At 38.2% G+C, this 13,441-nt stretch overlaps 1 protein-coding gene across 1 annotated transcript in view; it reads left to right on the top strand.

The window, feature by feature from the left end:
• Positions 1-5,064: 5,064 nt before the first annotated feature.
• LOC139736424 (scavenger receptor cysteine-rich domain-containing group B protein-like) overlaps positions 5,065-13,441 on the top strand; it is a 28,757-nt gene continuing 20,380 nt past the window's right edge. The window contains exons 1-3 of the mRNA XM_071647175.1: positions 5,065-5,092; positions 5,470-5,808; positions 9,747-10,124. Of these exons, the coding sequence (XP_071503276.1) occupies positions 5,065-5,092; positions 5,470-5,808; positions 9,747-10,124 (745 nt within the window). The remainder of the gene's footprint in view (positions 5,093-5,469; positions 5,809-9,746; positions 10,125-13,441) is intronic.

The following is a 13,441-nucleotide window of genomic DNA, read 5'->3' as shown; positions in this document are numbered from 1 at the left end:
GTAACAAAATGTACACACAGAAAAAAAATCAATAACAAAATAATGCACATGTATAAAAATCAAAGTTTGTGACTCAGGATATGTGGCGAGTGTGGAGGGGAACAGCAATAGGCCATTGACCTTTCGAGGCCGAACCCCATAGACGAAATGAAGAAAAAGAGAGTCAGTTAAAATAATGATATCATAATTAACAGTTATCAATTGAAGCGTTATAGAATAATTAATACCAAGCACATAAAGCAATTACAAGTACTATATGTACTTACAGAGGACAAAATAAACTATTACAAAACGAAAACAGTCTACAAAACAGGACATTATGTATCACTTAGCCAGGTAGGACTACACATTAATATACAATAATTTGAAATAAGCTGTAACTTATATTTTCTTCTGAATGATGCAAGAGATGGACTTTGTTTTAAATCAATGTTTAAACTGTTCCACAATTTTGGACCTACAAATCTTATACTACTTCTTGATATCTTATATCGGTAAAATGGAACATACATATTGCACGAATTTCGGGTTTCATAAAAATTTATAGATCTATTAAGAGCAAAGTAACTGCTGAAAATTTGGTTACAGCTCGTTATTCCGAAGGTTCGTTATTCCGAAGGCTCTTTATTCCTATAGGCTTATAGATCATCATAAAAGTTGATGCCTATTTAGGTGGTCAAAATTTATATTTGAAATGAGAAAGTGGGAGCATTTGCTGACATTTGTAAACATCCGACATTTGTTTTAGCATTGTAAAGAGCCGAAAGTTACCGTTATTTATTTCTGATTGTAAAAGCAACCATCCATCCAACATTTACAAGTATTTCAACACCTTATACGGAGCCGAATGTTACCGTTAATCTTTTTCAAATGTAAATTTGAATAATATTTTTGAATAATACTTTGAACGGAATATTACCGTTATTCATTTCCAAATTCAAAAGCAAACATCCGACATTTATTTCATTATCGTACGGAGCCGAATGTCACTGCTGTCCACTTCCGAAAGTGAAATGAATCATCTGACAATTATTTTAGCATCGTACGGAGCCGAATGGTACTGTTTTTCATATTTGAACGTCAAGGCAGACATCAGATATTTACTTTACCATCAAACGCAGCTGAATGTTACTGTTATTCATTTCGAAATGTAATAGCAAATATCCGACATTTATTTTAGCTTCATTATTATGGAACAGAATATTACTGCTATTCACTTCCAAACGTAAAAGCAATCATGTGACATTTATTTTGGCATCTTCCGGAGCCGAATGTTATTGCTATTTACTTTCGAAAGTAAAAGCAAACATCCGACATTTATTTAATCATCGTATTACGGAGTTGAATATTATTGTTATTCATTTCCGAACGTCAAAGGGATCATTCGATATTTATTCAGATAGCACCTTTCGGAGCTGAATGATGTTGCTTTTTACTTTCGAACGTAAAAGCAAACATCCGGCATTTATTTTATCATCATACGGAGTTGAATACTATTGTTATTCATTTCCGAACGCCAAAGCAAACATTCGACATTTATTTTATCATCTTCCGGTGCTGAATGTTATTGCTATTTACTTTCGAACATATTAAAAGCAAACATCATACATTTATTTCATCATCGTACGGAGTTGAATATTATTGATATTCATTTCCGAACGTCAAAGGGATCATTCGACATTTATTTTAGCATCTTCCGGAGCTGAAAGTTATTGCTATTTACTTTCGAACGTAAAAGCAAACATCCGGCATTTATTTTATCATCGCACGGAGTTGAATACTATTGTTATTCATTTCCGAATGTCAAAGCAAACATCAGACATCAATTTTACCATCGAACTCAGCTAAATGTTACTGTTATTCATTTCTAAATTTAAAAGCAAACATCCGACAGCTATTTTAGCATCGTATGGAGCAGAATATCACTACTATTCACTTCCGAACGTAAAAGCAATCATCTGACATTTATTCTAGCATCTTCCGGAGCTGAATGTGCTATTCGCTTTCGAAAGCAAAAGCAAACATCCAACATAAATCATCGTTACGGAGTTGAATATTATTGTTATTCATTTCCGAACGTCAAAGGGATCATTCGACATATACTTTAGCATCTTCCTGAGCCGAATGTTATTGTTATTTACTTTCGAACGTAAAAGCAAACATCCGGCATTTATTTTATCATTGTACGGAATTGAATATTATTATTATTATTCATTTCCGAACGTCAAAGAAACATTCGACATTTCAGTATCTTCCGGAGCCGAATGTTATCCTTATTCATTTCCAAACACAAAATCAAATATCTGACATTGATTTTAGCACCGTACGGAGCTTAATCTTACCGTTATTCATCTCCAGAAGTATAAGCAAACATCCGACATTTATTTTAGTATCATACGGAGTCGAAAATTACCGTTATTCATTTCCAAAATTAAAAGCAAAAATCTGACATTTATTTTAGCATCTTACGGAGTCGATTGTTACCGCTGTTCATTTCCAAAAGTAAAGGCAAACATCCGACTTTTTTGGTGGCCCGATCGGGCCACCAAAATCTCAAGTTCTGAAATTTTGGTGGCCCGACGTGCGTTTTTGGTGGCCCCGGGCCACCGGGCCACCATTAGTGTCGAGCCCTGTCTAAGCCTTTACCACTGACTATCTCATCATTTACATTGATTGAAGAGATTTGTGAGTCTGTTTTCTTTCCTGGTAACACATACCTCAAAGATTGCCAAATTTCTCTCGTAGAATTTCCAGCTATTTCAATCTTATTCATAATAAATTGGCGTTTAACTTGACGAATTTTGAAAGTCACATCATTTCTAGCCATCTTATAGTTTTCCCAGTCCGAGGGTCGATCTTTTTGCCTTTCTTTTAAGCTTGTACCTATCACGAATCAGAGTGAGGATGTCACTTGTCATCCACGGAGATTCTTTTTGTTTAACGCGCACTTTACGCATTGGTGCATGGCGATCAATGACCTCGTTTAACAGTGATATAAACCTGTTATACATCATTTCTACATCATCGGTTGCTTCATACACAGAGTCCCATTTGATATCTCCGATGTCTTGTATAAATGTTTCTTCATCAAATGTCTTATAACTGCGAACAAATTTGCATTTATGTACTTGGGGTTTATCTGAAGTTTTACCTTTACTGTACACACAGTATATCATGAAATGATCAGTCATAGCCAGCTCATATACACCGCTGAATGCTAATTTAGATGACACATTAGTTAATATCAAATCAACTGCAGTTGAGGAAGTTTCTGTTACTCTCGTTGGGCGTGTTATTAATTGGGTACAATTATATGCTTCCATAATATCAAATAACTTCTTCGTTTGCCATGATTTACTCTGACTCAAAACATCACAATTCAAATCTCCAATTACTAGGAAATCAATTATGATTCGTCCAATTTCTGCATTACACATTCGAAGGCATTAAAAATTTCTAATGACGAATTCGGGGGCGTATACCAGCAAGTCACCAAAAATGGTTTTTGTTTTACCAATCTCAATTCTATAACAAGTAACTCAATCATTACATCTTTCGTCATATCACTTCTCACAACAAAAGAAAGGTGATCTTTTATATAGAAAGCCACACCTCCACCAAATCTATTCCTATCTCGTCTTATCAAAATATCAGGAACATTGATTTCTCTGTCATCAATCTCTGCACAGAGATGTGTCTCGCTAAGAGTAAAAATATCCAAATCCAACCTATGAATTGTTTCTCTAATTTCATCGATATGTTTCAACAATGACAGACAATTCAAATGGGCGATCTTTACCCCTTTCATTTTAGAAATATCAGGGTTAATCGCGGATGCCGATTGAGAGGAAGGTGCTGGCATAACACGCCCAGGCACATGATTAATTACCGTTTCTTTACAGTTGCCATTACTGAAAACCTCATCTTGTGTACAATTATTACTTGGTAACAATTTCCAAACACACAAATCACATATCCAATCTTCATCTGATTTGAATACATTATCAGATATATTTGCGCACTTCAAGTGACTTCATTCACTACAGCTTACACATAAAATAGCATCCTGATTATTTCTGACAGTTTTATCACAAAATAAACAAGGAAATTTACAATGAGGCATGTACAAAATACGAATTAATCACTCTGCCAAAAATACAAAAGGTGTGATGATTAAAAAAAAAAGAAGACCTACTGAGCAAGTAGCCTCAGATCAAAACAAAACGAAACAAAACAAAACATTAAATTAAGTGTGAGGCAGACCGGGAAGGGGGGGGGGGGGGGATGGAGTGAAGTCAAACTACTACAGGGATATGCGACGTTCCTGATCACCCTATTGATGGTTCTCCCACTCGTCGCGTTGACTCTAGCTATGATCTTGCCGTCGCTTGACCAGGCAGTCACAACTTTTTTTGCTTCTCAGTGTCTCTCTCAGGAGTTGTTGGTTTTGTTTGGTCAGTTGTTCCTGTATCACAATGCCGGTTCCTTTCAGTTTGCGTCGCTGGGAGATAACGGATTGTCGCAGTGGGTAGGAGACGAACTTCACGACAATTGGACGTGGGCGCCTCTTCGGGGAATGGTGCGCGGAGGTGTTCGATGTCTGCTGTGCAGATTCGCTCGTCGGATATCCGGTCCGGTGTGATCTGTCCATATCCGCCTTTGACAGCGTCACTCCAAGCCGGGCATTCGCGATTTCACATGCAATGTCGTCTGTGCACTCTTCGCGATTCTCAGGGATTCCAAAGATCTGTAGGCAGTTACGTCGACTGTATTGTTCCAGGTCTGCGATGGAGTTTTGAAGATTCTGAATGGTGTCACATTGAACGTCGACCGTGGCTCGGAGTTGGGCAATTGTTGACGCCTGGTTTTGTTGGGCTACTTCCAGGTTCATGAATTCGCCCTTGTTGCTCGTCGAGACGGTCGAGTAGCTTCGTGAATTCCTTGCTTACAGCTTCGTGAATAGTTGCATTGATGGATTTCAGCATCTCTTTGTTCTCGAGACGAAGCTGTTGGAAAACATCTGAGGAGAGATTCTGCACAGATTCGCCAGTGTACGGGGACGCCATGTTTGCAAAATCCAAGAGTTCAGAAAGTGGGTGATCAAAAAGCAAGTTTTAAATCACAAATACACGCGTAGATAGTGAGATGCGTGCCAGCTCAGATCCAAAATAGCCTTTGACGGTATCACCTTGTAGGGTTGTATTATGGAAGTGATGTACCAACGTTAGTGACGTAACAACGTTAGAGGGTTCAGTGACAAGTGCATGTGCTCATTAACATCCATGTCCACGGAAGATAGTATTGATATATAATCAAACAGGCAATGCAATGTTGAACAGCAAGACGGAAAGTTCGGCAGTGTGTTATAGTCATAACATTGAGGGCTTGTATGTATGATATTCATTAACAAAAATGTTGGACAAGGAAAGAGGATAACATGAGTGAGTTTTCACCACGTTTCGTGCTCAGATACGTTCACCACCTCCCCGCCTACCATCAATAGCGTCCGTCTTGTCGGAGGGCGCTCGGAATTCGAGGGTCGTGTTGAGATCTATCACGATGGAGCCTGGGGGACGGTGTGTGATGACGAATGGGATGACGATGATGCCCGGGTCGTCTGCAGACAACTCGGATATTTCACAAGCGGCGCACGGGCTGTGAGAGGAGGGACGTACGGGGAAGGATTGGGATCCATTCTACTTGACAACGTTGGCTGTGACGGCTGGGAGTCGAGTCTAGCTAGCTGTTCTTCCAACGTATGGTACAACAACGACTGTGGGCACTGGGAAGATGCTGGCGTTCAATGTGGTAAGACTCAACCCCTTTTTAACAGGTCCTTTCAAACTAAGATTATTATCGCGGCAACATCCGGGTAACGTCAGGATGTATTTGTTTATTTATTCATTCATTTATTCTTCATATTATTACTATTAATGCTATTATTTTTATCTTGCTTGTTAAAGGAATAGGCCTAGTGCAGTTTTGATTGAGACCAATCTTCAGGGTTTTATTCAATTTTTTTTTGTGTGTGAGATAATGAGAAACCTCTTCTGAAAAATGAAAGAGGGCATGAATATCAAAAGCGATTCAATGTTTATTTGATGAAAATTGGTTTTGAAAATGGGGGAAATGTGCAAAACAGAGCAATCGTGATAAAAGATGGGACCAACCTGTTGTTAGGATCGCTGTGTTTTACTCTGTGTTTTGGATATCTCAGACATTCCGATACCGATTTTCATCTAATAAACTTTGAATCCCTCTTACAATGGTGCGCTCTGTATTATTATTTCATAAGAAGTTTCTTGGTATCTCGTAAAAAGTTAACAGCCCAATCCTCATTTCCACCAAAGCTACCCAATCCCTTTGAAACAAACGGTCCCGCAGAAAGTTGCTCCGAAATTGCCGCGGTAACCTCTCCAAAATTCTACCCTAGCATTACTCTGACACCGTGACAGTGTCCTCGTAACCCTTCTACAAGAAGGCAACTAGGGTAAAATTCCGTTGATACACTCAACCCGCATGCGCAGCATTGCAGACAAAGAATGATTAACTCGCCGCGCGTCGATAACGTGCATGGATTGTAACCATTGATGTCAGTCATTGTTTATGTACAGTAGTTGAGATCAGTGAGTGCATTTACTATGTGCACAATCTGGGACAATAGGCGTCGATTGCAGGTAGGCGTGTTTGTAGAAACCTAGGTGAAGGTTTTCGTTCTGTGTCTGTTAAAACGGTAGGCCTACCCTTTACTCTCTCTTCCGGTTTTATTGGAATTTTGGAGGAATTTTATTTTTCGGACGTTGTCGTGTCGTTGCTGATATAGGGTCTGGTAAAGACAGGACTTCAGAGTTTCAAAATTCTTAACGTAGCAAAACTATGCAGTAATACTTAACGAGATGAGATTGCTTCCATAAAACACATAAAAAATACCAAAGAAAATATAGCCTGTGTTGCTCATGCTCGAAAGTAAGATATTTTGATATTACACGGCAGCGAGATTCTTCATCTGTAGAAACGAAAGACAGTTCCCGATTGTCTGTAAATTCGATTCCAGATTTTTAAAAAAAAAACTATAAAATGGTATCCTGTTCAATGTTCTCGAGATCCAGCATAAATAGATTGAAAAATATGAAAGTAAAAGAAGAAAAACAAATCAACGCAATAATTGTCCAAAGAGGAACTTTGATATAACACAACTAGAAAAGTAGCGATATTGCATCATGTAACCATTAATAACGGAGGAAGGACAAACACTGGGCACTGCCATTTTAGCAGAACTCGACTTGGATGGGGCCCAGTAAGACCATAATGTAAATAAAAAGAATAATCACTTTTACAAAGCGCTATACAACACAGATTTGTGTATGCAGATAAAAATATTGCATTATAGAGTTTACATGACGAATCGCAGTGCATACCTTGTTGATAAATGTGAGATTAAGGATTGCGTCACACTGTCCCGAGATTAACACAAGATGTCAGTTCGTCACTGGACGTTTTCAATTTCGTGTGAAGTTGTTGAAAGGCCAATCATCGGCCGAAGCGAGTATGATGCCTATAGAGGGTCACACGACGGTACCCGAACCACATGCGAAGGCTCCATGAATATGCGAATCTTCGTTAAGATGTTCAAAGGGGGAAACCAGTCCAAATATAAGTTAATCTGATAAAAAAGTAAAATATTACGAGTTCAAGGGTATATTTTTGATCGAAATCGGATGAAAAACAATGAAATTATGATACTTTGAAGTGTCTCTAAGTTTTCTTAAAACTCTTCTTAAACAGTCACTATCAATATGCAAATGACAAAGTCAGCGTGACATCCCCTCTCAACTTGTCATTAGTTTGTACATTTTAAATCTCTTTTAAATTTCCAGTTTTTATTCAAACGCAATTATGCCCGAGGTTCATATCATCTTATATCCAACCGATCACTATTCTGAAGTTATTCAACCAGGAATAACATCTTGTTTCAGACTTCAATGACAGAAACGTTGAATATTCATCATTTTTTTTACACGATCACTGGAAAATTGTGAGGTGTGGCACGGTTAGCACACTCATTTGCATATTCAATATCCATTGTAGAAGAACTGTTTGGCAGAAATTAGCAAAACTTCGAAATTTCGCAACTTTCTTATTTTTTATATTTCAGTCAACTTTATACCGTTGAACTCTTAAGATTTTACTTTTTCTAATCAGACAAACTTATATTTGGACTGGATTTTAAGAAGTCAATATTATGAACTTCACGAATGAAACAGCACATCAAAACGAAGATCTTGCCGTCGCTCACCAAGTTGCTGTTGGAGCCTACAGAAATTCCACTGGCGGTCATGTGATAGTTCAATAATATGCCCTCACGAAATAATGATCAGGGCCGAATTTGAACAGTTCCTTTTATATGCACCGTCTTGGTAACAGGCCACACAACGCAGGGTAGCCTCGAGTAGCCTCCGGTGAAGATTGCTATCCGGAGAAGACGGTGAACAGCCCCCGGACAGCCTCCGGAGAGCTTCCGGAGAATAATTTTTAGTTTCTTTAAATATAGGAAATGGGGTGGGAAAAATATATTTCTGACATAAGTGACGGGCGGTATGACGCAATAAAGGACTCATAAATATTGACGAACGCCATGGTTAATGTTAAGTATTTCAGACTAATAAGTTTGAAAGTCACACTGGCTTATGTGCTGACGGTTTTGCAAAATTAATAATCTCTGCGGAGCGGGAATTTTCATTGGAAAGTTGTAAATAGTCACTTTTTCATACCAAATTGATGCTTCTGCCCAAGATGTCCAAAATGGATAATAATGATATGACTGGCATATTCTTTACTGTCGTATCCCCTTAAGGCCAGTCCATATTCCACTGTCAATGGTATTGAATGTTTCCCAGAAGACAATGTCTCTTGTTTTGTTTTGTTTTGTTTTGTTTTTAACAAAGTTTCAATTGTAAAATAGGTGACATGGTAGCTTCTCATTCCAAATTGGTGAGGAGGTTTATTATACAATGTATAATTTGTGAAACAAACGCCGTCATTTAATGATTTTCTAGATTACTTATACATACGTAATGATAAAAATCGATTGGTAGTATTGATATTTGCCTATAATTACTTTAACATTGATTTGAAGTAATCGTATCTTTTTTATTGAAATAACCTCAGCGAGTTTCAGAGAGTTTGAGAAAATGCCAGTTAAAACCGATGCAATACTATATGAATTGAAGCGAACTGAAAAAAAAAAATCGTGCACATAATAACTATAGATCAAGCTGTTCTCAGGTTTCGAATATTGATGATTCCATGACTATCAGAAGGGACACAAAAACGAATTATTGCAAGAGGTATCCAAATAAATAGAAAGATTGGTGTTACCTGGATCCATATTAGCCGCTAAATTTGAAACTGAAATAGACATCAAAAGTTTGCGATCGTGGGAGCATTGGTAATTTCTTGATTGTGATTGAACATTTGGTGTTCTCTGCCTCCGTTTTTTTTTTTCCTGTCAGGGGGAAACAATCCCCCACCGCCAAGCCTCCAACAAGACCGCGTATGAGATTGCTTACCATTGACAAAGTACACGACATGTTCAGTGCTGATGTGCACCTATCTTGACGCAAGTCTTTGCAATGATATTTCAACATAATTATGAAAAAAAAATACTGAGACATTTGACTTTAATGGTATTTTAGTTTATAATAAATATCATTTTATCAGTATGGACGTCCTCTGTCTCCAATCAGATTGGTTTGACCAAGGATATGAGGTAGCTCCACCTCCCCGGTATGACCCGGCCACCACCTCCCAACCCATCAGCATCCGCCTTGTCGGAGGGAACTCGTACTACGAGGGCCGTGTTGAAATCTATCGCAAGGGAGCCTGGGGCACAGTGTGTGATGACGAATGGGATGACAATGATGCCCGGGTCGTCTGCAGACAACTCGGATATTCCACAAGCTACGCACGGGCCGTGAGTGGAGGGACTTACGGACTAGGATCAGGATCCATTCTACTTGACAACGTTAGATGTAACGGCTGGGAGTGGAGTCTAGCTAGCTGTCCTTCCAACGGATGGTACGACCATAACTGTGGACACAAGGAAGATGCTGGCGTTCGATGTGGTGAAACTAAAACCCCTTTTTAACAGAGCCTTTCAAACTGAGAACCATCGCGGCAACGTCCTGGTAACATCAGGATATATTTATTTATTTATTTATTTATTTATTTATTTATTCATTCATTCATTCATTTATTATCATCATTATTATTGTTATTATTTTTACCTTGCCTGTTAAAGGGATAGTGTATTTTTGATTGGGACCAAGCTTCAGGTTTTCAAACTTTTTTTTTGAGAGAGAAACCTCTTCTGAAATATGAAAGAGCATGAATTTCAAAAGAGATTCAACGTTTATTTGATGAAAATTGGTTTTGAAAAGGGAGAGATATGCAAAACAGGGCAATCCTAATAAAAGATGGGACCAACCTGTTGTTGGGATCGCTGTGTTTTACTCTGTGTTTGGATATCTCAGACATTCCGAAACCGATTTTCATCCAATCAACTTTGAATCTTTCTTACAATGGTACGCTCTGTATTATTTCATTGGCAGGTAGGCGTGGTTGTAGAAACCTACCCGGATAAGGTTTTCGTCGTGTGTCTGTTAAAACGGTACCCTTTGCTCTCTCTCTCTCTCTTGCGGTTTTATTGGAATTTTGGAGGAACTTTATTCTTCGGACGTTGTTGTGTCGTTGCCGCTATAAGGTCTGTTAAGTCAGGACATCGGAGTTTCAAAATTCTTAACGTACCAAAACTGTGAAGAAATACTTAAGGAGATGGAAAGAGAAACTTACATAAAACACACCAAAACTTTTGATAAAACATCGTCTGTGTTGCTCATGCTCGAAAGAAAGATATTTTGATATTACACGGCAGAGAAATTGTTCACCTGGAGAAACGAAAGATAATTCTGGGTTCTTTGTAAATTAGATTTGATATTTAAAAAAGATGGTATCTTGATGAATGTCTATAGGGTCTGTGCTTTAGCACAATTCGTTTTCTTCGTTGTTGCATTTTCTCCAGATTCGGCATTGATACTTTCATCAGTTTGAAAGTATAAAAGGAGGACAAACAAATCAACGCAAGAATTGTCAAAAGTGTAACATTATCTTGACATAACACAACTAGAAAGAAAGCGATATTGCATAATTTCATCATTGACAAAGGGGGAAGGAAATACATCGGACACCACCATCTTATAGCATAACTCGACTTGCATGTGGCCCAGAAGGCCCATACGTAAATAAAAAGAATAATCACTTTTACAAACACTATGCAGCACATTGTATACAGGTAAATATTGTATTATGTTATCCATAGCACGAATCGTGGCGTATACCATTTTGATACATGTGAGACTATAAGGATTGCGTCACACTGTCCCGTAATTGACACAAGATGTTAATACGAATATGGACGTTTTCAATTTCGCATGAACTTGGTAAGGGTGGGATTTCACGGAGCACGCGAACGATTTGCGAAGAACGCGAATGGCAAAATCCAGCATTCGTATTTTAGTCTGCAAAAGATCGCCAAACGAACGTGAGGGTTCGGAAGCGTCGTCAATTGTTCGCAAATGTCGTTTTTACTTCGGTGAGAATTTCAAAAAAGTTTGAAATTTTTTGCGAACCTTTTCCGCACACTTCGTCGTGATTTGCTCTTGAATTGTTCTCGGAAGTGTCTTTAAAGCCTCGTCATATGCGCAAGACCTTCGCAAGACACGCGCGATGTTCGCAAAATGTTCGTGAAACCCCAAACAGATTCCGAAACTTTTGAGAATGTCTCGCGTATGTTTCGCGAAATCTGCGAAGTTTTTCCGATCATTTTACGACGTAATCGCAAACAGTTCGCGTACCTTTTGAGACATTCTCTCAAACGTTTAGCGCACGTTTGGGGGATGTATGACCTATACGTTTTCTACAAATAAAAATCGTAGCATACATCTAAACATCAAAGAATTATTAACAACTATGGTAACAAAAGAAATGTAAGACTATAGCAAAGAGAAAGAAATGTCTGATATACAAAAAAAAAAAAATCACAGAATACACTTAAAATTAGTCTAAAGTATCTACCATTTCATTTGAACTATAGAGATTATGTGTTGGAGGAACTGCAAAAAAAAATCAAATGCTTTACTAGTGGAGATAAGTATTAAGAAAAAAAATGTAGGCAAGCACACGATAGAGAAATGAAAACAAAAGAAAGGAGAAATAGAAGGAAAGAAAAAAATCAACTCAAGGCAGCTTCCATCTCTCCTTGGGTACATTTTCTACCATGATTATTGGAAATTTTTCGTTGTTCGCATTTCCGTCGCGTGTTCTTCGTGTACGTAACATGCTGTACTTTAGCAATGATACACACGACATTCGCACATACGTTGTGAAAACTTCGCACAAATTGCGCAAGAATAGTTTTCGGCTTCATTGTCGGAACACATTCGGAGAAAAACTTTTCCGAATGTTGGATTTTGTCATTCGTGTCCTTAGCAAATCGTTCGCGTGCTCCGTGAAATCCCACCCTAAAGGTCTGATTTCAAGGAGCACGCGAACGATTGGCGAAGGACGCGAATAATCTGGATCTGAATACAGAGGCTCAGCCTGCGTTCAGAATCTTCCATAGGTATCCATAGGTATGACAAAATCCAACATTCGGAAAAGTTTTCTCCGAATGTGTTCCGACAATGAAGCCGAAAACCATTCTTGTGCAATTTGTGCGAACTTCTCACGACTATGTGCGAATGTCGTGTGTATCATCGCTAAAGTACAGCAATTTACGAACACGAAGAACACGAGACGGAAATGCAAACAACGCAAAGTTTTCAATAATCATGGGAGAAAAATGTACCCAAGGAGAGTTGGGAGCTGTCTTGAGTTAAAGTTATTTATTCCCGTATTTCTCCTTTCTTTTTATCTCTCATTTCTCTATTATGTGCGTGCGTAGAGTTTTTTCTTAGGACCTATCTCCACTAGTAAAGCATTTGATATTTTTTTTGCAGTTTCTCCAACACATAATCTCTAGATTCAAATTTGATTGTTATCATACTTTAGATTCATTTTAAGTGTATTCTGCGATCTTTTTATATTTTTTTTGTGTATCAAACATTTATTTCTCTTTGCTAGTCTTTATTTTATTTCTAGTTGTTAATTATTGTTTGATGTTTAGATGTATGCTACGATTTTGATTTGTAGAAAAAGTAGGTCATAGTACTTCCCTAAACATGCGCTAACATGGCTAAACGTCCGTGAGAATGTCTCAAAAGGTACGCGAACAGTTTGTGGTTACGTCGTAAAATGATCGGAAAAACTTCGCAGATTTCGCGAAACATACGCGAGACATTCTCCAAAGTTTCGAGGTCTGTTTGGGGTTTCACGAGCATTTTGC

The sequence above is a fragment of the Diadema antillarum genome, unplaced genomic scaffold, assembly GCF_040938485.1.
Source record: "Diadema antillarum isolate AM-2024a unplaced genomic scaffold, OU_Dant_1.0 seq00000645_RagTag, whole genome shotgun sequence".
Taxonomy (NCBI): Eukaryota; Metazoa; Echinodermata; class Echinoidea; order Diadematoida; family Diadematidae; genus Diadema; species Diadema antillarum.
This window is presented reverse-complemented; position numbering and strand designations above follow the sequence as displayed.